Source organism: Anneissia japonica, unplaced genomic scaffold (assembly GCF_011630105.1).
Source record: "Anneissia japonica isolate Jap-2015-1 unplaced genomic scaffold, ASM1163010v1 scaffold212_len457575_cov179, whole genome shotgun sequence".
In the NCBI taxonomy this organism is placed as follows: Eukaryota; Metazoa; Echinodermata; class Crinoidea; order Comatulida; family Comatulidae; genus Anneissia; species Anneissia japonica.
The window spans coordinates 207,997-234,832 of NW_022758217.1; the positions used below are offsets into that span (position 1 = coordinate 207,997).

Genomic DNA, 26,836 nt, shown 5'->3' on the forward strand with positions numbered 1-26,836 from the left:
GGCTGCATTTAAAATTATTCTTGTAATATGGCCTATTTATTATTCTATTTTTTTTTCTTTTTGTGGGCATTGTAATATTAGTTAAATATCATTTTGAATTATAATATTTGAAATGTCAATGTGGATTATTAATGGTACTGGTAATGCTTAAGTTGTTGTTGGTTGATGATGAGTCACAGTAGAACATAAGGTTGTCTACTTCTTGGATCTTGTAGTTAGGTGCACTACCTTCTAATCCAATGGCTCCAGGTTCAAATCATATCATCCCAGCATGTTGATGGTATAAAAGCAGCTCTACTTCCTAATTCAAGTTCCTAAAAGGAGACTTTAAGCATCACATAGTATGTAGTTATTCCATCCTGCATTAGATAAGGCACAGGATGAGGGGAAGGCGGTTTGGCTCAGTGGTTTGCAATCTGGTTGTTGAACTTGTCGTCAGGAGTTTAAGTCACTGCTGCCCAATCTCAGTGTGCCATGCTTTAGATACCTCAACTTGCATTGTTGATAGGTTTTGTAGTGGCTCAGGCTTTGTCTCAGCCCTAGGTGCAAGCATTTCATGGCATATAAAATAGTACTTAAGTAATCCCTTACTTAGAAGTAGCCTTCGATCCTTGTTTGGAGTGATTTCATTTAAAAAAAATTATATATCCCTACTGGTTATCAGTGGTATTTGAGGTACAGTGGAAGAGTACCTTGTCAGACGTCAAACCCCGGTGCCTGGGTTCAACTCCTAAGTGAAAAGAAAATAATTTTTCACAGGAAAAATAACTCAACTTCCATAGGTAAATTTAATTTATGTACTGTACAACATCTTGGGTATGTTTTTCATATGAAAATGATTGCTCCTTTAGGACCAGCTGTTTGCTATTAACAATCCTTAGCCTATGGGCCTAAATAATGAGTAACAAAATTTATTTTAAACCCGATAACATTCAAGTAAGTTTGAATGTCGAATGCTGTTTGATAATAAGGTTAATGAAATTATCATATTTGTAATGTAAAAAAGATGTTGAGACAAATAATGAATTGAATATAAACAAAGAAAATAAATTATAGAATTATTATTTTAATTTGGAAATTAATTGACTAATTTAATGAGAGTGTTGTAAAATCATACTGTGAAAAGTAGTGATAAATTTTGAGCTTCCCTGGTGAAAGAAACCATATTGTTTTTAGATCATGATATATCCTGCATTCATTGATAGCCATGCACAGCCATATGGACAATACCCAAAGCTCATTAACATCTAAACATTTAAGATAAAGCAAGCTATTCCTGGCCTGAACTTCCTTGTAACAATCGCATACCTAGCATCATTGCCATCATTATAATAAACATATCAGGCAACATATATCAAGTGTTTTATTCTGAGGAGTAGATAATTTTTTTACCCTGACCAGTCGTGGATCAAGAAATTTACGGGGTCCAAAGCAAGGGGTCAACTAGTGCCATGGTCAGTGTCCCAGAATAAAAATCTCTGCTATAGTACTTGGGGAGCAAGGATAATCCACGAAAGTCCGAAGAATTATTTCCATTGTTGTGGTCCTAGGGATGATTTGGCAGTACACCAAGAGACAATCCCCACTCTTTTCCAAAAAGTGTACTGCGTTAGATATAACATGCACCTGGGCCATAATGCACATGGGACCAATGGCCTAAACGTCTCATACGAAAGATGCTGTGCTATTGTAACTTGCATTTCAGCCCTCCAGCTGAAAACACAAGGAGAGCAGCAATGGGAATTGAACCAGGAACTTGCAGATAGCCAGGGTTGAGTGCACACACAGTAGCTACCACCCATTTAGCCAACTGAGCTAAGCTGCACTCTGAACTTTGACCTTTTGATTACTGAGAGCCTTGCCACTGCGTGGCATGCCTTCGCACGCAATCACCATTACTGAAAGCTTGCCTTTTGCTTCTGGCATCTTTTACACTAATACTGTATCCAATCTTCGTTAATATGATGTATATGCCACACCTCTAATCAAATCATTTACCTTTTTACATGGATTGTAAGGACAGCAGCTCAGAGATTGTTGGACTGTGATGATATAAGTTATATTCGGCTGTAGATATCTGAAATTGTCAATTGCAACTACTGTATAAAAATTTGATGAATTTTATTTATGAATATTAAGGTTAAAATAATAGATAGATTTTAAAATTTCTATAGCACCGATTAAAACGAAGTTGTCACTCGCACTTTTACAATATAATACACAATAAAAATAATAAAAACTACAAATTTGAAAGTTTATAATTGTTAATATAATAATATAACTGACACTAAAGAGGAATGTAATGACCCAAGGTGTGCTAAGAGAGGCCCCTCATTTGTTTGTTTTTGTGTTCTGATACCCTCATGTTCATTAAAGGTTGGAACATTAAAGGATAGCCATTCTCAATAGAAGTCATTAGTGATAATATGGGTGTGGTGAACATGCGTTGCCTACTCGTGTATGTTATTCTTATCTGATTCTAGTACTGATGTGATTTGTGAGTCATATGCACGTATTACCCCAGAGAAACACATTCTCATGTTAAATAGTTCTTTAAGGTCGAATGTTGCAGGGAAGTAAAATATACATTCATGCAAGAACAATGAATAATGTTGTGAGCCGAGCATTGGCAACCTTTAAACCTCTGTCATACTGCATTAGAATGTTTACACATCAATTTTAAGACTTCAAGATGATACACTGTCAGTAGATATAATAGAAAGTGTAGGTTCAAGGGTTAAAGTTCAATTTATACATACAAATACAAAGATAGCTATAATTGAATTAAATTAAATAATGAGTTGCTTGTAATTATTAAAAAGGCAGGCTTGGTTTAGTTGATATTTACCTCAAATTAACATATCAATAGATAACTGTAATTACTTGGTCAATTATATTAGATGCAATTAATTTTACTATTTTTGCATTCACTTTATTGAGAGTTTCATCACTAATGCATGAAATACAATATATTATCACATTGCTAACTACTCAAGCAGGCTATAATTTTTATAATTTTTCATGTATATAGCACAGTCAGTAGGGTTTTCACCATGCTACCATGCATTAACTATTGGTTCCAAACTCAACTTTTCTACCACATTAGCTACCGTGTATACTCGCATATAAGACAAGGCTAAAAATAGCAAATTACCTCCGAAAAACAGTGGGTCTTCACATACACACGACATACAAATTTTGGATTTTAATCCAAAGAAGCTACTAAAACGTGAATGCCATTCTAAATATGGGGAAAAAAGATTTTGATGGAACATTTAAAGACTAATGAACAAAATGGTATTACTTTGGAAGATTTGCCTTGCATTTGGCTCCGTTTTTAGCCAGCTAGAATATGAATTCTGACAATGAAACAAGGGGGTGATCATCTTGTATGTTTAACATAAAAAAGTTGTCTAAAAATCTCGGGGATCAACTTATACGGGAGTATACGGTATTGGTTCCAAAGCACTAATTCTTGCAGCTTGACATTTTCTTCCAATTTGCTAGTAAGGTATTATTCAGAAGGGATGCTTAAAATATTGCCACAAATATTGCACAATGGAACATTCTTGGTGAGAGCCCTGTCTATGCTTTTGTAGTATATCTATTCACATAGCTTGCCTGGCTTCTTCGCTCTCCAACTTTTATCTAACCCTTTCTAACTAGGCTACGTGATTCCTCCTCCTCCTTCAGCGTACCAGACGACTGCAAAGTGAACCCAGGCGCAGTAGAGGCAATTCAACATCATCCAAACAGCCCTGACAAGGTAAGACATTTTAGAAGGTGTGGTAATAGTAAAAAAAAATAATTAAATGTCTTTTTACTGTTTGACAATATGTGCCCACTTATGGCTTAGACCAGTACTGGCTTAAACTAAAGATTGCATAACTGCAAGAGGTCCGACTGCCTTGATTTTGCATGTATGCAATGAAACAAAAAAACAAGTACTGTATTGCCACAAGATAGGGGCACCCTATTATAATTCAAATAGAGTTTGAAAATCAAACGTGTGTTCTATAGATGCAGCACACGTTCAATACAAATGCCTTTTACGTTCTTTTGAAGGACACCCTCTAGTTCATGGTAGTACTTTTCGAGATAGGATTGCGTTTCAATGAAACCCAGAGAATCTGACCTCTTGCAGTCTATACTCTTTGCTTAAGCTGTCAACAGAGGGGCTTAATAATGCAAGATGTCCACATTTGAACATCTCCACTTCTCAAGTGTAATGAAGTATAGTTCCATTACATTTCCATTCTTTTATTTGTAGGATATGCTGTAATTTTTGTGTGAAATAATTTTAATTGGATGCTCTCAAATAGGTGTTTTGATGTTATTTTAGTGGAAATTTTTTGGTTTCCTAACCTTGAGGTCGGGGTTTCAGTCCTTGCATTTCACTTGTGTCCTTAAGCAAGGAACTTTATCTACATTGCTTCAGTCTACCCAGCTGTATCAATGGGTACCAACAAATTGCTGGGAGTGACCTGCGTTAGACCACCATCCCACCCAGGGGGAGCATCGCGCTCTAATATCTGCTTTATTCTACTTGAAACTGGGGATAAGCTCCAGCCGATTTGAGTCCCATCGCTCAGCAAGGATTAACTTACTCTAGTTTGCATGGTATATTGTTATGTTCTTTTACAGCTTCTGATTGGCTACAACCGAGGTTTGATGGTTGTATGGGACAGCAAAGAGTTCAACGCAGACAGCACATTCGTAAGTGACCCGTGTCTGGAGACATTGACGTGGCATCGGGATGGCGTACGATTCACCACTGCACATCATGATGGCAGTTACTGTGTGTGGAACATCAATGATTCAACGGCTCCCGAGAAGGACCGAACTACACCATATGGTAAACATGTCTTCCTTATAAAGCTCAGTGTTACGTTTGTGCACTTGTTAGGGTGTAGGATGGGATATATGATATACTGTAAGTTGTAACATCATTGTCGTCTGAATTCTAGGAGGTAATTTGGCATAAATGAGCAGAGAGTGCAGCAGGGTCCTCGGTAGATGAATCGATGCTACGTTCACGTCATCGTGCAAATCGAAAGCTTCCTATTACAGTTCAGCTTACAAGATACACGTAGACTTCTCTACCTACAGTTCACAACTTTTTGTTATGTACCTATATTATTTTATTGAAAATTTGTTCATTTTTAGGACCATTCCCATGCAAGTCTATTGGAAACATCATGCACTTAACAACAAAAAGGTAAGCTTCCAAGTCTAATTAAATATTGTCTTATCACTATCATCATAATCATCACCATCATCATCTATCATCATCATCACCATCGTCATCATCATCATCGTCACCATTGTCGTCATCATCACCGTTATCACCAACACGATATCATCACCATCATCCATCAGAGCCATCATCATTATCACCAGATCCATCAGAGCCATCATCATTGTCACTACCACTATCATCTTCACCATCATCATTTTCACCATCATCATTTTCACCATCATCATCCCATTATCATCTTCATCACCCCATCATCATTAATAATAGAAAATGAAAGAAAATATATAAATAAAACTATTTCTATTCTTTTTCATTTTTCATTATTTGTGATATACTATGTTTTTTTTTATACTGAATACTGTAAAGTTAGGTCCAAAGTAGTTAGTTCGTTTTTTTCTATTTTGTCGATTTAGTGATCCATTTCTGATATTTTCGGGAGGCATGCCGCGAGCAAGTTATGGTGACCGTCACTGTGTCACGGTGATGCAGGGAAAGAAAAACGTCGTCTTTGATTTCACATCACGTATCATCGACTTTTTCACTATGTCGGATGTCGACAGTGAGTATGGTAAGTTACATGTCTAATTTTGTGTGTTGTGTTTTCAATTTGGCCATGGGAGGAAGGTTAGAGGATGTCTGTATTTAGTGTTGGGCTCATAGACAGTAGGCCGATTCGGACAAGTAAAATTTAACTGGGTACCACCAGCTGAGCGGTCGTGTGCGGCAATTAAATAATGCCCCTGGGTATAGAAAATTTGAAAAGCATCTGGCCCAAAAACCCACCTTTTTTACTGGATATTTCAATTACACCTTGCCTCAAGGCGTAATTAATCACTCGTAACAAGGCCCAGGTCACTATTTGACCCTTCAGATTTGTAAACAACGCCGGGTCAGAGTGCACTGGACAAAAAGAAGGTCGCGACCACGCTGCATGATTCTTCGCGTTGTTGCTCAAGCTTTCTTTCCACGCTGGTTGTTGTCTTCGTCGTTGCTGTACTTTCTTCGTCGAAAAACTTGGTTTAGATCAAATCCGTCGTCGAGAAGCAATATAAAAGTTGTCAGGATAGTTAGGTCGGCTGGGTTAATCATAATTCGGCGTCAATTTGTAAGAATAATCGCAAGGAAATGAGTAAATTGTATAAAAAGTAAGCAGAAATAGCGTAAATTCGTGTGTGAAGTATTGAAATTGCCGCGAAAACATTGCTAATTTGACACGGGGTCGTCACTCAGGCCACGAACTATTCAGAATCTGTCTCTTATACACATCTAGATGTGTAATACATAACTTCCGTCAAATTAATGGGTAAATGGATTGTTATTTTACTCGTCCGAACGACCGTCGCATTTAGCCCCGAGGTTATTAGTAGATTACCCATGTAATTGAGTTTACGTCCGAATCCAACCAGTATGACTCCAGAGAATTTAATTTTTGCAGTTCTGCTTCTGTTATCAACTCCTATTAAATTGTAGATATGCTGGGAATCTAGCTGCCAATAAATCACTCTCCAATATGCTTTGACATACTGGTAGGCCTGTATTACAATTGGAACTTTAAATGCTTTTGGAGTTTTTGTTTGTCCCTCTCCCTATCCTTTTAAAAAATCTAATTATGCTAATTTACTAACCTTGCCACTGCGGATATGCCATTATTGTAATTATCTTTCTTTTGATTTTAAATTTAATATTTTCTACTAAATATATTATTATATTTTTCTACAGTTATTTAGTTTTATAGAGCTTTCAAATAAAACAATCTTGGAAATGTCAGTTGAATTCCAACATTAAATCAAGAAGTGACTTCACTGTATTTAGCTAAGTATTTTGAGAGTAAGATTTGATGGAGATATACATATCAAGAAATTATGTTTCATTTTCGACAGCTATTTTCAGCCACTCCTTTCAGAGTCTCTGTTTAATTACCTGATCAATATAGATATCAGACTTATATTTTAATCCAAGATGCGTCAGATATGGTAATTAAGAATAACAAGGAAAAAAATTTCTTCTCAAACGCCCACTATCATTTCTCAAGACTTATCATAGAAAGCAGATGATGAAATTGATCTATTTTTTGGTTGCTTAGAAACATTTATTGTTATGGCCTTAAATCTCTGGTTTTGAAAGTATCATCGACCAGTCACTTTATGTTTTTGAATTATTATAATTTGTGGTTACTAGGCATATGGTTACTAGGCATATTGTTTGTGACAAATGCAGTCGTAAGCTAGCAATTAAGCTCAGCAGCATATGCGGAGTAACAGCTCAGGAGATTTTTACTTTTATTTTTTTTAATTTTCAAGAATCCGACAATGTAAACGAGAGTGAGCAGGAGATGTCAATCAAAAGTTTAAAACGGTTATCAACAGATAACAAAGGCAACACCTATTACAATAACATAACTTAACAATCACTCAGAAATTAAAATATATTTTACCAAAGAATTGTACAGAAGTATCAGAATGCACATGATTTCCAAGGAAAATTGTGATTGTCAAAACAAGGAAGCATAATATTGTTAAAAATGTTAATTAAATGACCAATTAAATCGGCACTTTCACTGTTAGTCAGGCTCCGGAGGAAGACAAATTTTTGATATATTGTAGCACTGATTTTTCTAATCAGTGCTACAACATATCAACAAATTTTTTTTCCTCCGGAGTCTGACTTTAAGCCCAGTCCAGACTATAAAATTTTATTGGACAAAAACATGACATGCCTAAATATGGTCATGATGACATCACATCATGACCATATATAGGCACATCATGACTATATATGGGCATACAAGAGATTCTGTACATTCTGTACCTTAACTTGTACGTCAAAATGCTGGCAGCTAATCAAAATATTTGCGCAAGTGCCAGGTGTAAAAGAAAATGATAAAGTAAAGACTTGTATTCTATAACACTACCGAAGAGGCAATTTATTAATTTGGATTCTATCTTTAACTAACGGAAGTCGAAAGACATGCAGCGCTCACGGCAGAAACATAAATAGAAATGTAAAAGTGTAAGCCAACAGGAAATCAGTAAATGTCAAGGAAAATGTGCACTAATGGAAAAATGACTTGTAATTTGTCTTCGATGAAATGTAGCTTTGAATGTTACTGTACTGTACACCTTGGTAATGTACTAATTAAGGAAAAAAAGAGCTTGCTACCTTAATTACAACCTTTATTCTATAGTAAAGCTCAGTTTTTATTGACAAAAACTATTGTATGCCCATATATAGTCATGATGTTCCCATATATGGTCATGATGTGATGTCATCATGACCATGTTTAGGCATGTAACATGTCAAATAGAATTTGATAGTCTTTAAAGGACTTTAGATGTAAAAATAAGAAAAAAGTATACCTTGGATTTAGTATTTATAGATTTTTACTAGTAACTAAATAAAACATCCTTGGTATTTACATTTTTTTTCCTATGTTTGATGGTTTTCAAAAGAAATGTTGAAGTACCAGTTGCAGCTACTGCAACCCTCAAGCGATACCTGTTGTCATTATCTTAATGAATAAAATTCTCACCAACATTAGCTCGATTTTTACAATTTTGTAAACCTTCTAGCCAGAATTAAATTTGCCACACAATTAAATTTAATGATATTTTATTACCTGCAGAGCAATTATTTAATTATTTTCTGAATTCATTTTTATCTGTACACATACTCTAATCCCATGTAATTTAGCTTTAAAAGCTACCTCTAATGTATAAAGTAGTAAATATGTGTTTCACACATACTGTAGATAAATTTTGAGCTAATTAAAACATTAATATGAATATTCAGTGGCAGATCTAGGATTTAGCAATGGAGGTGGATGTGAGGTGCGAAGCACCGAGCGGGTTGTCAGGTTGGTTTTGTGAGGGGGAGTCCATTTCATTTGAGTTCTTCTTTGGAATCAGTAGACGGCTAGACATCTGAAAAGAAGATAAGCTTAAAATAGAAAGTGTATGTTTTCTCTGCTCAGCACGTATCATGTATATACACGAGAAGCACACACACATGTTTTTTACGGTAACCGAATGGGGTGGGGGGGGTGGCTAGCAACCCTATTCACCCCCTCTAGATCCACCACTGATATTGAATAATTCATAGATGAAAAAACAATATTCAATTTCATGAGATATGCTGGTACATAGTATCATATATTCTTTGTATCATATCTATGTTTTTCTTGTCTATTGAATTTTTTTTTTTTTTTTCATGATGTATGATTGTATTTTCAAATTTATTTTGTTGTTTTTTTTTTTTTTTTTTTTTTTTTGTAGAAAACCCCTTTAAGTAAGCATTTGCTGTTGAATAAAAGAAATATAATAAAAAATATACATCTATAAGATACTTATTTTTATACTTAAAGTATAATACAGTGGTTTTTACAATACCACCTTGCTATTAAGGTCCTCAGCTTCATATCTAGGATTCTGGCTGGGAAACATTGAACTTTTGACATTTTATCTCCACACAACTTTATAAATCACTTCAACATTAACCTTCACATTTTGTTATTTTGTGTAAAATATGATGGTGATAAATAACAGGATATATTATTACCAAGGTGATAATTATCAGCAACTCAAAATGCATCATTTTAATTGGTCTTTAAGTGCTTTTATATATTACTGTAATGTAAATTTGTGTTTTGTTTTCTTGTAGAATTTGATGAGCCACACACCCTAGTAGTACTCGTTGAAGAGGAACTTGTATTCATTGATCTTCAGTCTGAAGGGTAAATCATTATTTTCTATTTTCTTTGAAAAAAAAACTAATGTATGCCCATATATTTGAGGTGTCGTGACAAAATGTGTCTTTTGGTACACCAGGTCAATTTGATATATTTTGTAAAATATATAATTATCTGAAGTGATATTTTGACAAAAGTAAGGTTTCTTTTTTTCTGATGTTTAATGGTAGCAAATGTTCTGAGTTGAGTTGCCTAAGGTAAATGTGTTTTTGAGGCACATTTTGTAAAGCTTTTTTTTCAGAATTGATAGGAAAACCAACCCAACATTCATCAGTTGTTTCTTTAGAGGCGATGATTTCAGATTTCTGAATTTGAAAATGATCTTACACCAGCTGTACTCAACCTAGGAACCTAATTCAAAGACCAAAATAAACCTTATGTAGTCATCTACCTAAATATATTAATAACTTATTTTCCCACAAATAATCCAGCGTTAACATATGTAGGTAAGTGCGTTTGGTCAGATGATTGGCACTTTGGGGAACAATCATTTTGTGTCTCCCAATCCTATTCAAATGCAAAACCTAATTTCCTTCAGCATATTCCACACAATTTGCATGAGTGATTCCTTTAAATGTAAAGTAAACATAACCAATATAATAAACTGCTGGCCTTACACTAAAATAAGTGAAATTATTTGTTTTTTAATAGCAAATCTGATAAAAAAAATATATAATTTTTCCATTCATATTTAAATACAAAACATAATTACTTTTGCTTACTACACAAAATGGTATATTACAGCTATAATTGAGATCAAAATAACCAATTAATTAATATTGCTTAGTATTTGTCAAGATCACCGTGCTTATAATGTATAAATCAGCAATAGTTATAATGCACTCCACAGTAGACAATATGGCGCTCTGACTGACTCATTTAACGTTATATATCATTTTTATCATCAGTATATTAAAATACTAATTATCATTATAATTGGATACATAAACAGCCATGAATAACATGCAATGGCCTGTACTCAAGGGATTGTTCCTGGCCACAAACTGTAAATCAACTATAGACACAACATCATTCCCTATTGAAACACATCCTATAGTAGAAGGTATAAATTATTATTCATGGATGAAGCGAGACAAATGTAGATAAAGTGTGATTTGGTATTAATACCAGACTCATTAACGATTTGTAGTGATTAAAATATTATTTTTATTCTATTATAATTATTATAATTGGAAACATGCAGCCTACTGTACTCTAGTGATTTTAAACTGTAAATCAAGTACAGACACTACTACATTCTTTAATACAACAAATATCCTACAGTAGACAGTAATATATCATGGTTGTGGATGAAAAGGGACAAACATAGAATGTCTTGTGAACTTTGACCTTAAAACCATGCAATTAAAAGCACAAAGCATTGCTACCATATACTGTATTCACAAATAGACATGATGTTAACTTACCTGTACCGTATTGTAAAAGATATTTTAATTATGCAAAATTTTGTTAAAATGTATTCAATGAACAATTTATATTACGTACAGCTGCCATATTGTATTATGTCAAATTTCTCAACTTGCTGGAAAAAAAAAAGAGTTTTGGTTACGTTGGAATGTAATCCTATTTTAAGTACTACCACGAAGGGGTGTGTTCTTAAAAGACAAGTATTAAAGGTACAAGCAAACACTATTTGAATGTTCCAATTCTAATAGGGCGCCCCCTATATCGTGGCAGTAGGTTTTTTTAATGTTCTATTACGTGCATACAAACTCAGGGCAGTCAGACCTCTTGAAATTCTATACTCTTTTGGTGGTAATTATAATGTTTACATTATTGACCAAAACAATGATTTAAACATATTCCCCTGGCAGTAAACAAGTTTACTACCTTTTCAAAGTCCAAGCAAAATACATCTCAAAGAGTAATACTTCACAATTTGTTCACAGATGGCCATCGTTCACCCTTCCATACCTGTCATCACTCCATGCTTCAGCAATCACATGCTCTCACCATGTTAGCAATGTGCCTTCAGAATTGTGGGACAAGATATCAGCAGCTGGGGAACAACAACTTGCATCTCAGTGTTCTCAGAGGGTAAATATTAAAAGCAATATTTGAAAATTTATGATAGTTATAGTAATATTTTTGATTAATCTTATGTTTATGCTTCACTAAATGATGCTCTATGGTAAATTTAGTAAAATAAATACAGCATTATAAATAAGTTATTAAGGCCTAGTTAATGCAATGAAGAAATAACATACTTTCTTAGTTATACTGTGAACACCAGTAATTGCCATATGAATATGATTAACACCCTTATTATGAAATGGATTATTCCTTTGCTAATCATATTTCTTCCTACTGGCATTTGTTCCTACTAGCATTATTTCCCATACCTGTTTAATTTTGGAAGGAAACTCAATAGGAATGATGTTTTTGCCCAATTTGACATAGTAATCTCAAAGTGAGGAAAAAGTATGTTGGGCATACTAAGCATACGGTACAATAATACATCAGGTTTAGCGAAAAATATATATTCTGTTTTATACAATATAAATTATTATTTACCCATCATATATGGCATTAATATCCTGCCATGATTTTTGTTTTCTTTTGAATTATTATTTTTGTTCACATAAATTATGTATATGAGGCTTGCCATCCCAAAAACAGCATCGGTGACCAAAAACCAAAAATTGAAATTTAGGCTTTAAAATGATGGAATTTGCTTACTATTACCAAAGTTTGTACTTACTGTACATGTACAATACTGCCATGTTCTTATGCTAATTACTCAGTTTAAGATTTAGCGACAGTCTCACATTATTCAATATTTGATATTCCTTAATTTATACCGTTTCATTTCGTATTAACCCTAGAGTCTATTAGAGCTGGAAGGGTTAATTACCCTTATAAAACATGTTGAATAATTGATTGATTGATTGTTTTTTGTATGTAAATCAGCCTGTGATGTCTTAACATATGGTAATATCTTGAGGCTAGTGAATAATACATATTTGATCTGTTGATATTTGATCTATTTGATATTTGATCAAATACATATTTGATTAGTTTTAGTCAGTTTGTATAATTCCTACCACAGCTTAATGTATGCTTGATTCTGCCAAAAGCATCTTGTGAATTTCTTTATATTTTTATAATATTATATTGTAAATTTTCTTGTAGGAATGGCCACTGAATGGTGGTAAGAACCTCGCTGAGGCCCCCCTGGAACATGACCTGCTGATGACTGGTCATGAAGATGGATCCATTCGGTTCTGGGATGCCTCAACCGTCTCTTTGAGGTTCTTATACAAGCTGAGCACGGCACCGTTCTTCATAACGGACGCTGACCATGTAGATCCATCAGCGGGAGCAGACAGCGAGGAAGAGTGGCCGCCATTCCGAAAGGTATTCATGGTTATTGTTTAATGTACCATTTATTTTTCTCCTGTTATTTTTCTATCTGTTGGTGAGTATTGCTGTGGTTTATTCAGTTTGGTTCAAATCTAATAATGACGATTTGTTTGTATTAGGCTTAGTAGAGCGGTTTCATTTTGTTTTTGGAAAAGGTACGTCAATCAGGTTATCTCCCTCTACCCAAGAGTAAAAGTGGGTAGGTTCTCATGGCTATGCACAGATTACTACCTGCAATGTTTTAAGAAATGACTAGTGGCAATATTAACCAAGGTTTAGAATGAAACTGCAACTACTCCAATGAATAATGAGAAAGGCCACAGCCACCGCAAGCATTCTAATATACATACCATTATTTTTTTTAATTCCTACTAATTATTTTATATAATTTTTTAGATTGGAGTGTTCGACCCCTATAGTGATGACCCACGTCTTGGTATCCAGAAGATGAGTCTGTGCTCATTGAGTGGGACGCTGGTGGTTGCAGGTACTGCTGGACAGGTTATCCACATGAAAATGGGCACCGAAGGGAAAACTGAACTGATTGAGGTAATAAGTGTAAAATGTAATGTGACCTACATTGGAACCCCATTTTGTCAAATCATCACACATTTCTTGAATATTTAAAACTTAACTGGCATACAACATTAATTTTTCAATAAGTTAAGTGAATGACAAATGAAATTGAAATTAAATTAAACATTTTTTTTTCATAGACTTGTAAGGTACAGATTGTAGGAGAACAAGATAAATTTGTATGGAAAGGACACGAAGAACTACCAGCACAGGAGGAACCTGTTACTTCAGCTGCCGGTTTCCAACCAGTCTTCATCACACAGTGCACACCCCCAGCAGCCATCACCGCACTCGCCGTACAAACAACATGGGGCGTGACTGCCATAGGTACTAGTCACGGATTCGCATTGGTAGACAATACTCACAGAAAAGTGGTTACCACCCAGTGCACTTTGAACCCCTTAGATTTGTCAGCAACAGGTGAGCAACTCTCGAAGCGGAAGTCTGTGAAGAAGTCGCTGCGTGCCACCATCAGGAGAATGCGTAAAGGGCGTGGCAAGAAGCATAGTAAAAGCCGTGAACGACGGGAAGAGAAAAAAGCAGAGGACAAGAAAGTACAGGAAGAGGACGGTGTGCCTACCACAGATCTGGATGCTCCAGCAGACAAGGTAAATTATTGTGACATGATGACAAATTATCTCATAGAACATTTTGAGCCTAATAATCTGTATGAAGCAACATGTTTCAATTATCTTAACTGGTTAGAGTCAATGTTGGTGGAACTGTCCATTGAGATCCATCGTTTACCTTTGGCACCTGGTTAATTCCATCTGCTGTTCACCTTGTGTTACAGCTGGAGGGCTGGAGAATAGTGTGCCTTTTTTTAAGATGAGACGCTAAAGCTGTTTGTCCCATCTGTAATATTGCCCATATGTATTTTAAAGAACCCAGTAGTACACCCTCAGAAAATAGTAGGCAATTGTCTCCCAGGGTACTGGCCAATCACCATCAGAAGGAACCGCTTGAATATAATCTTCAGGCATTCATGGCCTATCCTTTATGTTTATTTTTTCAAACACTGAATAAATCCAACCCATTTTTTCATGATTTCATTTCTGTTTGTATTTTTAAGCCGGCTACCCCAGAACCAAAGAAGGAGGATGCGTCCCCTAAGCAGGAAGAAGTAGCAGCAGCAGAGCGCAAGATTGAAGCAAGAGGGACTGATGATTCAATGACCAGTATGGTACGGTGCCTCTACTTCACCAAAACATTCATCCGTGACAGTGAGTCTGCCAATGACACCTTGTGGGTTGGCAGCAATGCTGGACATGTCTATATCTTCACCTTAGAAGTGCCTGAAGAAGAGAAACGAGAGAGTACAGAGGTCACAGCTGAAATCTGTAAGTTTTGTATTTTTTTGACATTCATGTTGCACATATTTCACAAAAATATATAGCCACATCAAACTCAGTGTAAAAAAAAAAAATTGGGTTTACTATTCCTTTTTAATTATGTATTTATAATCTATATTTTTTTACAGGCAAAGAAATTAAGTTGAAGCACGGAGCCCCGGTTGTATCATTGGTTGTGGTGGATGATGATGCCTATCCATTACCTGATCCTATAGATGTTAAGAATGAAAGAGCCAAACCAGCTAATATGGCAAAGAACAGTTTGCTGATCTGCTCAGAGGAACAATTCAAGGTATGAGTCAAACTTTAAAAATGTAAAGGATTGCTGTTACAACTAGGGTGTGTAATATATACTATAAACTCCTAAATTTTTAATATTTTAAAATATAAATTTTAGAGATTTCTAAAACCCTTAAATTTCATAGTTAGAGAGGTCCAGACAAATTAATTCTTTTCATAGTAGAACTCCTATTAAAGGTACACCTGCAGAACCAAAGAAAAGTGTTCCCTTAATTTCATTTTAAAAAAATGGTTTCTAAGATTTCCATTTTTTCAAAGTAATGAGTGTGCAAACAGACCAAAAAAAAATTTCAGTTTTCTTCAAAATCCTGCAGTGGACAAGGATATATAAAGTGTCACCCTGTCTTTGAAAGCTGGTTAATGCTGACAAAACCAAACGTTACGATCGTTTCATCTTCACAAATAAATTCTTAGAGACTGTAAAAATGATCATAAAAATTAGGTTATTTACAGTATATCAAGCATTAATTTATTTTACTTCCTACAATGTTGGAAGATACATTAAGGTGTATTCAAATAACACTTAATGGCAATATGCTCAATTTATAACATCCTTAGTAAGCAGGCTAGAAACATGTTTATGTACAACAAGTATTGCTAATGATACACATTTAATGCACCGGAATACTCACAATCACTTACTCTGGGCAATTTACGCATCAATATAATGTCATTAACAATGTTGTAGCTCCTTAGAAACTCAATGTAATGTTGCTTATCTTTAATGGTCTGATTAATTCTCTTCGCCTTGCAGGTGTTTTCTCTGCCCAAATTGAGGCCTGTGCAGAAATTCAAATTGACTGCAGTCGATGGGGCTAAAGTACGCAAAGTGGCATTCATCAATTTCAGGAGCATAAAGGGTGCGTTTATATGATAGCATCAGTATGATGTATCGTCTTTGAATTCATGCTGCGATGTGCAGGTGTTTCCTTTCAAAAGATTTTAATCAGGTTGACATGAGAGATTTAAAAGATGTTTTAATAATTGCTATGAATTAATTGAAATGCATCATTAGCAATGGATTTACATCTATGAATTTTATCTGGCAGATAGTCCAAGTTCATTTTTTTTAGCCTCTCCAGTGTACAAAACCTTAGAAGAGGCGGTTGTATTTGTTTTTGTTCCTTCATGTTGGTAAATTTATCATTATAACCTCAGCCAGGAGTTTGGTTAGTCTAATTTGCTTTAAATTTGGCCAAAGGCAAGATGAAAATATGAATTACTGTGGAAACCTGTGATTAATTTTAATCAATCATTTACATAATAATACTCATATATTTTGTCAAATGTGTAATTCATTTTGACATTACATTGGTTTTTCTTTAGTCATGAAAAAAAAGTACTGTAATCAACTAAATATACTAAATAGATTAAATTTTAAAACATTTTTTTTCTGCAGATGACAATGTTTCTGAGAACTGTGTGACATGTTTAACCAATTTGGGTGATTTATTTGTGCTGAGTATTCCATACCTGAGGAAGCAATGTGTTTGCAGCGCCATCAGTAAAGGCAACGTACAAGGCATATCATCACTCGCGTTTACATCCAAGGGCGAAGGGTTCTACCTACTATCACCGTCAGAATTTGAAAGGTGAGTCACTGATGAGGACGAAGGATACTATAGTGAAATTTAAAAAAGCATTTAAATTCATACAAGTATATCTTGATTATTTATCAAGAATAATTTATTTTTATTGATATCCTAGATACTAATACTACTACTACTAACCTATTTATAGGAAGTAGTAAATGGGAGTGTAAGGTCTTCGGATAGAATGCCAATGAAGATCATCAATTATAATACCTACAGTAAGGTCTTGTACTGTTTGTTTACATTTTAAGGTTCTCTTTATCTGTCCGTAATACAACTCAACCAATGTGCATGTTGGAGCTACCAGAGGGCATGAGGCCAAAACCCGTAGAACCGGAACCAGAACCAGAGCCTGAACCAGCTGCTGCTGCAGCTGCCGCTGCAGAACCAGAACCAGCTGCAGCAGAAGCTACAGAAACTGAAGCACCGGCTGATGCTGCAGCACCTGAAACAACTGAAGAGAAACCGGAAGAGCCAGCAAAGGAAGAGGAAAAGAAAGAGGAAGTTGAAGAAAAGAAAGAAGAGACCGCAGAGATCACTGCTGGAGATGTGGCAGCAAGTGATGATGCAAAAGAGCAGTCAGCTGATGGTAAGTGAACACTCTGCATAAGTAATCTAAACTAAGGTGACCATGGCATTCATCCACCCTGCTTATCCTGTACTACCTTCAGATTCATAACTAGAATACAAACTCAGTTTGCATCATAGATCTCTGCAATCCAAAATAACATACTGCTCTCTAAATGTCTTTTTATATTGAATATATATTCTCAATTTTTCAATTTAGTGTACTTACACTGACTTATGCATATACACACACATGCAAGAAGGAGGGGAGGATTCAAGGTTGGCCTAATTTAAAACTGCGTCATTTCCGGTCATCTAGAGGTGCCATAGTCATAAACATTCGTACCTCAGCCTAGCTAAAAGTGGAGCTGAGGTAGTCTGTAAAATTCCCTCCCTGGGCCCTCTTCACTGTATTTCAAATTCCTGGATTCACCACTGACACACATTTAAGCACAACGTACAAAACATATACACAACTATTAATGCATGCATTGTTCATTTGCAGGTTTATGAAATTATAAGTCATCATTTAAAAATTCACTCTGGATGGTATAAAAAATGCTTTGTTAGCTTTTCCGCCCTCTCCTTCCCCAAAAGCTGAAAGCAAGTTTGTGGCAATTTGGACATCATGCACAATTTATCTCACATTTTTCCCTTTGCTTGCAATGCGGGTATCACTCATGTTTTTTTTGTTTTTTTTGTTCCATAATTTTCTTTTCACAGAATTAGTAAAAGAGGTGGCATTGTTGCTTGAAAAGAATCAAATTAACACTGACGAGCCCGCCGCAGACGAAGGCGATCCTTTAGGTGACATGTTAAATGCTCTTCCTGCTCCTAACTCTCACTCCATTCTCATAGCTTTCATGCAGATTCTTTATCCACATTTGTTTATCCGTGTATCCATGTTTTTTTACTTTATTTGATATGCTTTTTTATGGCCGCCTTAAGACGGAGCCGATTAACCTGTGTATCTGTAGCCTAACAAATTTCGCTTTCGGATGCGTCTATCAAACTTGTCACGTTCACCATATTGATATAATAATTGCACTTATATAATAATGAAATACTAATCAATATGGAACACCATTTGTAAATGAAGATGAAAGATTAATTTATTTCGAGAAGTATGATAAAAATTGTTGACATAAAGAACGTTCAAATAAGTTATTTAATATTTAGCATGTGGAAGTTAGGCAGGACTTTTTTATACCTTGTTTAGTGAACCTGTGATCCACCAATATTGATGAATTCTAATAAGAGTTAAATTATTTATGGTTTTTTAGCACACTTGCCAAAATGAAAAAATGCAGGAACAATTTCTTAAAATTATATTTTTCATGTCCTCTACCATAAATTGTCAATAACTTATAATTTTTCATGTTTTACTTTGTCTAGATGCTCTTGGCAGAACTATTTGGATAAGAAAAAAAATACTGTATCTTTTTTAACCTCCTGATGATATTATAAATAATAGAGTAGTGCTGAGCAATGTATTGAGAAGTCTTGCCTTAACTAGTGGAAATAAATTTATAATAATGCCTTCTTTCCCCTTGTAATGTTCTGCCAAGTTAATTCTCATAATTTATTATGTTGGTTTTCGATTTCCTATTCGTCATTGAACTTCAGTATAATATTGATCATCCTCTTTTCCCGTATACAGTACTATCATTGTATTTTAATCCACAACCCGCTTCTTTCAGTCCCTCTGTTTTCGTCACTCCTTTTGCTAGTCTATTTTGAGACACCAGCATAATTAGTTCACAAATGTTGTGGTGTACTCAGTTATATTAAATGGAAGAGACATACCCATAATATTCCTTAGGGAGGAGGCCCCCTTGAAGCACCGATTGAGGAACTAAGACTGGAGTGTGATGGGTTGGGATTTACCTTATTCTATGTGGGGGATCCAGAAATAGTAGTACCCGGAGGTTTTATCCCTTATCTAAACAATTTCACGCTTAATTAGAGATATTTACTGATTTCACGCCAAAGAATTCCAGTTCAGTGCTGGGTCCGCAACTGTAAACTTCATTGGTCAATGTGTTGAACCACTCCATGGTTGAACCATGATTATCATTACATCTATTCCTTGTTCTTGTTCCTACTCTAATACTCAGTCCTGTCTGCATCCTATAATATTGGCCTTGTTACCATTCCCTGTGATCATCGTACAGTTGTTGATTTGTTGATTGGCTTTGAACTTCAGGCCACTCTCTTTTCATTCCGTCCTGATTGGTTGAAGCCTGTATCCTCATCATTTCTAAAAATTCTGTTTTATAAGTTTCCCTCTGCTTTGTTGACATACTGTGTTTTGTTTCTGCATCAGTATTTCCTATGTCCTAATCTAGCATGAGTACAGTATTTGGTTCATCTGATAAAAAATATATTTGTCTTAATGAATATTATTATTTGCTTTTTGGAAGATGAACAATTATTCATTGGGTGTTGCTTCCTTTAGAAACACAAAAATGGGTGCAAGTTTTCACCAACACTACCAAGTCTATAAACTCCCACTATTGCTTATGACTATAATATTATAAATAGATTTTGAGAAAATGTTTTTCTCAATCTATCTCTCGACCTTTATTTATGGAGGTGTTTCTCAGTACTAAACTTTGTATCTGATTGATTTAAGAATCATTTTGCTGGCTGTTGTATGAACATTAACTGTATAGTTTGGCACTGTTTAACATTGTAGTGGCACAGTTACAGTTGCTTGCTTCCTAGTCTGTCAATTGCATGCCACAGATGTCATGAATGTTGCTACAGCATGTTCTTTGTTGTAGCACAGTGGCATACTGATAATGTGTAGCATGGTAACACCGTACTCTAAACCAAGATTTGAATAATGCACTATTCATATTCTGTAGCATGCTACATTAAAAGCATGCTTAATTAAAATTTTGCATTTTTTGTCTATGAATGAACACTTACCAAACAATAATGAATGTTTTTTATTGGTTAACACCCTGTAATAAATAAAATAGAATCCAACCCAATGCACTATAAAAAATAAGGAGCACAACATGGTGTCGGGTTTTCTAAAGTGGTGCACTGGTACGGATGGATGATGCTATTTTTTTCAAGGGGTGTTATATGGAAATTTTGGCAATTTTAAGTATCTCATTCATAGTCATTACCATTGTTGTCATGCATGTTATGTTTGAAGCATGCCACATTATCACATTATTTTTAAAGCATGTTAGTTTTAAGTTAAGTAGAAAGTGTAAAGCTGAATTTGGTTTCTAAATGTTATATTTGTCAATCTCATGAAGGAATTACAATATGATAGTTGATTTGCATACATGCTCCTGTACAACATCTGTGTTGGATTGGATTCACCAAGGAAACCTTGCATTTTGTGAAATCCTTTTCTTACTGCATTATTATACCATTATTTTATGTTGAAAACATTTTATTTCAGGTACAGTCAGATAAAAAGTTTAGAAGGTACTCAAAATCAAGAAAAAATTTCACTTGGGTCCTACTTCAAAGGGGAAAACTCCTATACTGTAGAAAGATTCTGATTGTGTTTTTCTTGATGAAATGTTTTTCTTTTCTCTTGTAGAATTGGTAGCAGAAGTGAACCAGCTGTTGGCAAAGAGTGGCATTGATGTCAGCATGGAAGGAGATACTGAAGAGAATCCTGACATCACTGTAGATGAGGTCAAAGATTATCCTGTGTAAGTTGCCATGTGACTCAATTGACCAATCAACTTGCTGATAAATATTAGGCTTACTTCATATGTCAAGTATTTATTTCATGTTAAATAACAATTTTTTTCTTTTTCTTTTTGCAGGCAAGATAAAACCGAGGAAGGTATGTAACGATTGGTAACCTTTTTGCATCAGCTGTTTGTTATATCTAAACTAATGTACTGTACAGTTAGGTATTAGAAAATGTAATGCTAATAGTTATTGTATAGAGAATAACTTATGTAATGGATCTTTCTGGAGTGTCATTCAGTTTTGATGATTGGCCAATCAGAACAGGGATGGGAATACATGCACGTTCCGCACACAACTTTATATACACTTACATAGTGGTTTTCTGAGACTTTACCAACAATATTGAAGAGACTAGGTTTAGCTGAATGATCCCTTCTTCATGTGTTCTAATATATAACACTTAAATTTAACAGCTAACTAAAATCAGTACTATCCACTTGAATTAGTGGTAGTATTTAACCCATCAGTATTTTACACATGGAACTGACATTATCAATTGTGCATTTTATTCTGTTGTTGAACCATTAGTATAGTTCACATGAATTTGCAATGTGCCCATCAGTATTGTAACCTTGAATCAGTATCCCATTGGAATTGTGGACACAGTGACCATTCATCAGTATTGTACACAATAGATTAATCAGTATTATACACAGATCTGGTTGTACCCACTAGACCTTTGGGACTCAGTATTGTGCTCATAAATTTGGCAGCTCGTAACTCATCATTATTGTGCTCATAGATTAGTGAGTTTTTGATTCATCAGTATTATGCTCATAGATTAGTGACTTCTTGACTTATCAGTATTATCTCATTAACAAGTGACAGTTCTTGACTCCTCAGTATTGTACTCATAATGAGCAACACTTCTTGACTCATCGGTATTATGCTCATAAATGAGTGACTTCTTGGCTCATCAGTATCTCAGTAACAATTGACAGTTCTTTACTTATATGTATTGTGCTCATAAATGAACAACAGTTCTTGAGACATCAGTATTGTGCTCTAAAATGAGCAACTGTTCTTGAATCATTAGTATTGTGCTCATAATTTAGTGAATAGTTAAGTTTTCAATACTATGCTCATAAATGAGTGAAAGTTCTTGACTCCTCAATATTGTGCTCATAAATTAGTGAACAGTTCTTAACTTTCAATAATCTGCTCATAAATGAGTGACAGTTCTTAGCTTATCAATATTACTATCACTCACAATAACAGGGGTCTATGAGTGATGTGGGAAATTGTCTCTATGGCCCCCCTCCCCCATTTGCCGCCACTTGACTCATCAGTATTATGCACATTGATTATAATCTATCAGTGTATACTAGTACTGTAGTTGCATCTCAAGCATGTGTACACATATATCGACGACTCATCATTTTATGTATTTTTTCTGCTACATAGCTGCTACTGAAGAGAAGCAAGATGATGCTGATAAACCGGCCTCAGAAGAGGTTAGCTTCTGTTAACAAGCTTCTTAACAAATGCTTTTAATTTCTTTGGTCATGCTTAGTGATACTTGCTCTTTGGAAACTTTTAGCCTCAGGTCATACTATCAAGTCTTATGTGACAAGTATGTGTGTACATGATGATGGCATATCACATCCATATTTGGGCGTGATGATGTCATATCACATCCATATATGGGAAAATTACAGGTATTTGTCTCGTAAAACTTGATAGCCTGGTTGGAGCTTAATACTAATATTTAAAATTGTGCTTCAGAATTCTCAACTAAGTTTATTAGATATAATTTGAAATTAATTAGAAATTGATTATAGTGATAAAGATCGATAATAAAAAAATACAGTAGTAAAATACTGTATTATAAATTTAATATTAATAGATTACCTTTTCACTATGTGTCATTAGTTCCTTGAAATATGATTGCAACCGAAATCAATAGATACAAAGTTAAATTGCATGTAAATTTTACAAAACAGTAAAAAAAAATGAATGGAAAAGAAGTGAATAAACAATTTTAATGAAGCATGAACAAAATCTACAAATTGCAGCTATAAGGGTTGCTGTTGCACTAAGTAAAAGCTAAATCTAGCCCAGCAGAAATTCCAAATAATATAATTCTCTAAATGCGATTGTTGTGGTTCAAATCCTGCTCTAAATCAATACATTAGAAATAAGATTATTGTTTTTATTGCTCTTTTTGAATTTGCTTCACAGCAAACATCTAACTAATTCTGAAGTAGCAAGTAGAGGTATAATGAGGTAACTAAAAGCCTTCTGCTACGTGTTGCTTTTTTCTACTGTAACACTCAGTTAATCAAGATAACATTCTATATCTGATTATAAATATATTTTTTCTTCTTGCTTTGAAATATAAACCTTTCTGTTTGCTACAAACATTACAGTTGTAATGCTTATACAATTAGCATATGATTTTGTTTTTCTGTCTTGCCCTTATGCTACATTGTATAAGTCTCTTATCGATATTTTTTTTTATCTGTATACGTTGGCTACCAGTACTGCTCATGTTATGCAGCTTTTTACGTTGACATTTGGTGCATGGCAAAATTGTGGTGTATTATGGACTTGTGTGTAAACCAATTAGCAAGGAACCCCCCGACAAATGGATTTTTCTTTGTGCATCGCACACTTGATCAATGGCCAAGTGGTCAACCCTCGATATTTAATTTGTGCTACTACTTGTCTTTGTGTACATTTATCCCCTGGTGCATGTTCAAATGATTCTGTAAATAATGCATGTATATTCATGACTTGATGTGATGGTAGCTGGTTGGGTAATATCATCTAGAACCTACTCTATTGGTAAATTGCCATTTTGGTAATTTTTTGTCTCTACAAAATGATAACTGCAATACTCAATGGTACAGGGATACTACCTTAGTACAGGGTCTCTTGGTGTATTGTCCTTCTGTGGTACCCGCATGTTCAAATGGTACAAAAGTACCACCTGGTATAAGTTCTCTTGGTACTGGGTCTTGGGTACCCTAACTCCAGTTTGTTGTAATTTGCATTCCTGGTGATTGTTGTAATGGTTTGTTGCATGATTTAGTGGTTGCTGTTGTATTCATTTGTCAGATTTAGGAAAACTTTGTTGTGCTTTATGTTATATTACAGTACGGTATTAAATTTTTTAAATGGTAAGTTAACGAAAGAAATGCTGCTCAAGAGAACAAATGTGCAAAAAAACAATGTATACATTCGTAACAGAGTAGTAGGCTTACTGAGTTGCTAACATTTGAATATAACGTTTAAAAGACTTTTTTAAAACATTTTAATAGTTTTATCTTTGTTGAATTGACTCAAGTGCACTTATAGTAGGCACTTTACACAACAGGACGGGAAGACGGGTGGACGGTGGTTTGGTGCTAATCAGAGCGTAAAAGCACAGTAAACAATAAGGTGCGCAATCCGAATTGCCGTTCTCGATGGCTCCCCGCCCTCTTGCGTAAAGTACCTATTGAGTCAGCAGGTCACCGCCAGATTCCCAACGAGAAACCAATTCCTCGCGAACAGTGCATTGAAAAATCATTGTTAGAGTATTGGAGAGCCATTTCCGGGCATCTGGAAGTGCTTATTCTTAAAATTGCTTACCTAGCACCAGCCATGGTGGGACTGAGCTGAGTTTAAAGACTTCTCCACTCACGCAGAGCACAGAGGAATTTTCTATCCGACAGAGAATCCAATAATTTTTTATAGTCAATAAATCTTTACTGGACTGTTTTCAGTAATTGTCTGTGCATACATAACTGTTGTAATTGTGTTTTGGTTTTAGCGAAAGTACCCACTTTGTATTAAAATACACAAACCCATGCATTGCTTGAGGCTTGTGTGTATTTCTTATTTTTTTAACAGGAGTTTTTTTTTTCTCTCTCTCTTTTGCAGCCTAATAATGAGTCCAAGCAAGAGGAGTTGCCAGAATTACAAATAAAGGAAGATACTGAATGATGAGTTCCTAAACTGTGATTGTTCCAATGTTGTATAATGCTATCAGTGTGCAGTTGCCAGGAAAATTGACCGTGTATGAGGGTTTGCGGATCAGTGCACAGCAGCCAGACCCCCGCTATGACAATGGTTTAACCCAGCAACATTATCTCTCTGCACTTTATATAGTTAAGAAAAAAATGTCCCAAAATAGATTAATTGTGAAAGTAAAGACTGTGTTATTGTTATACCCATTGAAAGCCCAATGAACAGGGTTGAAGCTTAGTGGGGACAATTCACCAAAAAAAAAAAAAAAAAAAGAAATTAAAAATATTTTTAAAATGATGAAGAAATGCCAATTTGATTTGCATTCCGATGTTTGAAAGTAGAGGGAGATTACAAGTGAATGAGATTAGAAGAGAATCGGCTTAAATACCAGGAACTTTCACACTTAAATAGGAATGTGGCTTCATGTGTTATAATGAACAGAAATGCTGTAAACATTTTTTTTCCCTTTTTTTTAAATTGGTATGAGGGCAGTATACTGTAGTAACATGGTTTATTGAATGCTTCTGGATAGGTGTAGTGTAATAGTCTAGGCAAACTGTAATAGATAATCTAGGTCAGACTGGAATTGCTTAAAGCAATTTCTAAGTATTTTTCGACACTTTTCAAGTCTGGATTTTTCTTGCCTTCTGTGTTGTCCTCTATTTTTCCCCTGCAAGAGTATCAGATTCATTCATTGATTTTTTTTTATTGTTTGTCTTTTAAGCTCAAGTTTGTAATCATGTCCACGATTTAAACCTTACAAAGCACATTATACTGTAGTGGTTTTCTAATAACAACTTGATCTAATACAATAATGGCTGATTTAGTTGATGAGTATCGTCTAGAGAACTTTGAAATATGGTTACGCCCTCAACGCCTACGTATTTGCTTTTCAAACTTGGACCCATACCGTAAGACCTCGAATAGAAGCCCGATGAGCTTAATCTCGAGAAGAAGCCCATCTCGAATTGAAGCCCCCTCTTTAGTTTGTAAAAGTAGCCTCGCAAAGTAGCCAATCTTGAGATAGCACAATACATACCCTGTATATTAATTTCAAAGGAACAAAATAATTCAAAAGCACCCTTGGTTTATACAGTAGCCCAGAGCTTCAATTGAGGTTTCACAGTATTTTGTCCCATTCGTCCTTGCATACCTTGCACCTCTTCCTATAGAACTCACTAGTTTTTGTATTCCCCTTCTTGCAAGCCTAAGTCATTCCGACATATGTTATTATTAACTTAATCTGAGACCCTCACATTTTTAAAAAATATTTTGAATGGAGTCAGGACTGCTATTCAAACCTTTCCAATAATTATTTTTAAAATACCTACATTTAGTTCAATATCGGGGTAAACTTTTGACATGTCCAGAATCTGTGTCC

At 34.9% G+C, this 26,836-nt stretch overlaps 1 protein-coding gene across 8 annotated transcripts in view; it reads left to right on the forward strand.

Annotated features, from left to right (window-relative positions):
- Positions 1-25,951, forward strand: part of LOC117125206 (LLGL scribble cell polarity complex component 2-like) — a 55,149-nt gene extending 29,198 nt beyond the window's left edge. For 3 of the 8 annotated variants that reach the window (XM_033271645.1, XM_033271644.1, XM_033271646.1), the window contains 19 exons: positions 3,667-3,766; positions 4,645-4,855; positions 5,167-5,218; positions 5,671-5,825; positions 9,914-9,986; positions 11,912-12,059; positions 13,155-13,379; positions 13,782-13,934; positions 14,102-14,569; positions 15,034-15,301; positions 15,442-15,605; positions 16,368-16,473; positions 17,013-17,205; positions 17,457-17,794; positions 18,496-18,579; positions 21,341-21,455; positions 21,573-21,592; positions 22,906-22,955; positions 25,369-25,951. In XM_033271645.1, coding sequence (XP_033127536.1) covers positions 3,667-3,766; positions 4,645-4,855; positions 5,167-5,218; positions 5,671-5,825; positions 9,914-9,986; positions 11,912-12,059; positions 13,155-13,379; positions 13,782-13,934; positions 14,102-14,569; positions 15,034-15,301; positions 15,442-15,605; positions 16,368-16,473; positions 17,013-17,205; positions 17,457-17,794; positions 18,496-18,579; positions 21,341-21,455; positions 21,573-21,592; positions 22,906-22,955; positions 25,369-25,431 — 2,986 coding nt within the window. In that variant the 3' untranslated portion in view covers positions 25,432-25,951. Of the gene's footprint in view, positions 1-3,666; positions 3,767-4,644; positions 4,856-5,166; positions 5,219-5,670; positions 5,826-9,913; positions 9,987-11,911; positions 12,060-13,154; positions 13,380-13,781; positions 13,935-14,101; positions 14,570-15,033; positions 15,302-15,441; positions 15,606-16,367; positions 16,474-17,012; positions 17,206-17,456; positions 17,795-18,495; positions 18,580-21,340; positions 21,456-21,572; positions 21,593-22,905; positions 22,956-23,682; positions 23,728-25,368 lie in introns of all 8 variants that reach the window. The other 5 variants (XM_033271647.1, XM_033271648.1, XM_033271649.1 and 2 more) reach the window with 4 other exon arrangements.
- The last annotated feature ends 885 nt before the right edge of the window (positions 25,952-26,836 follow it).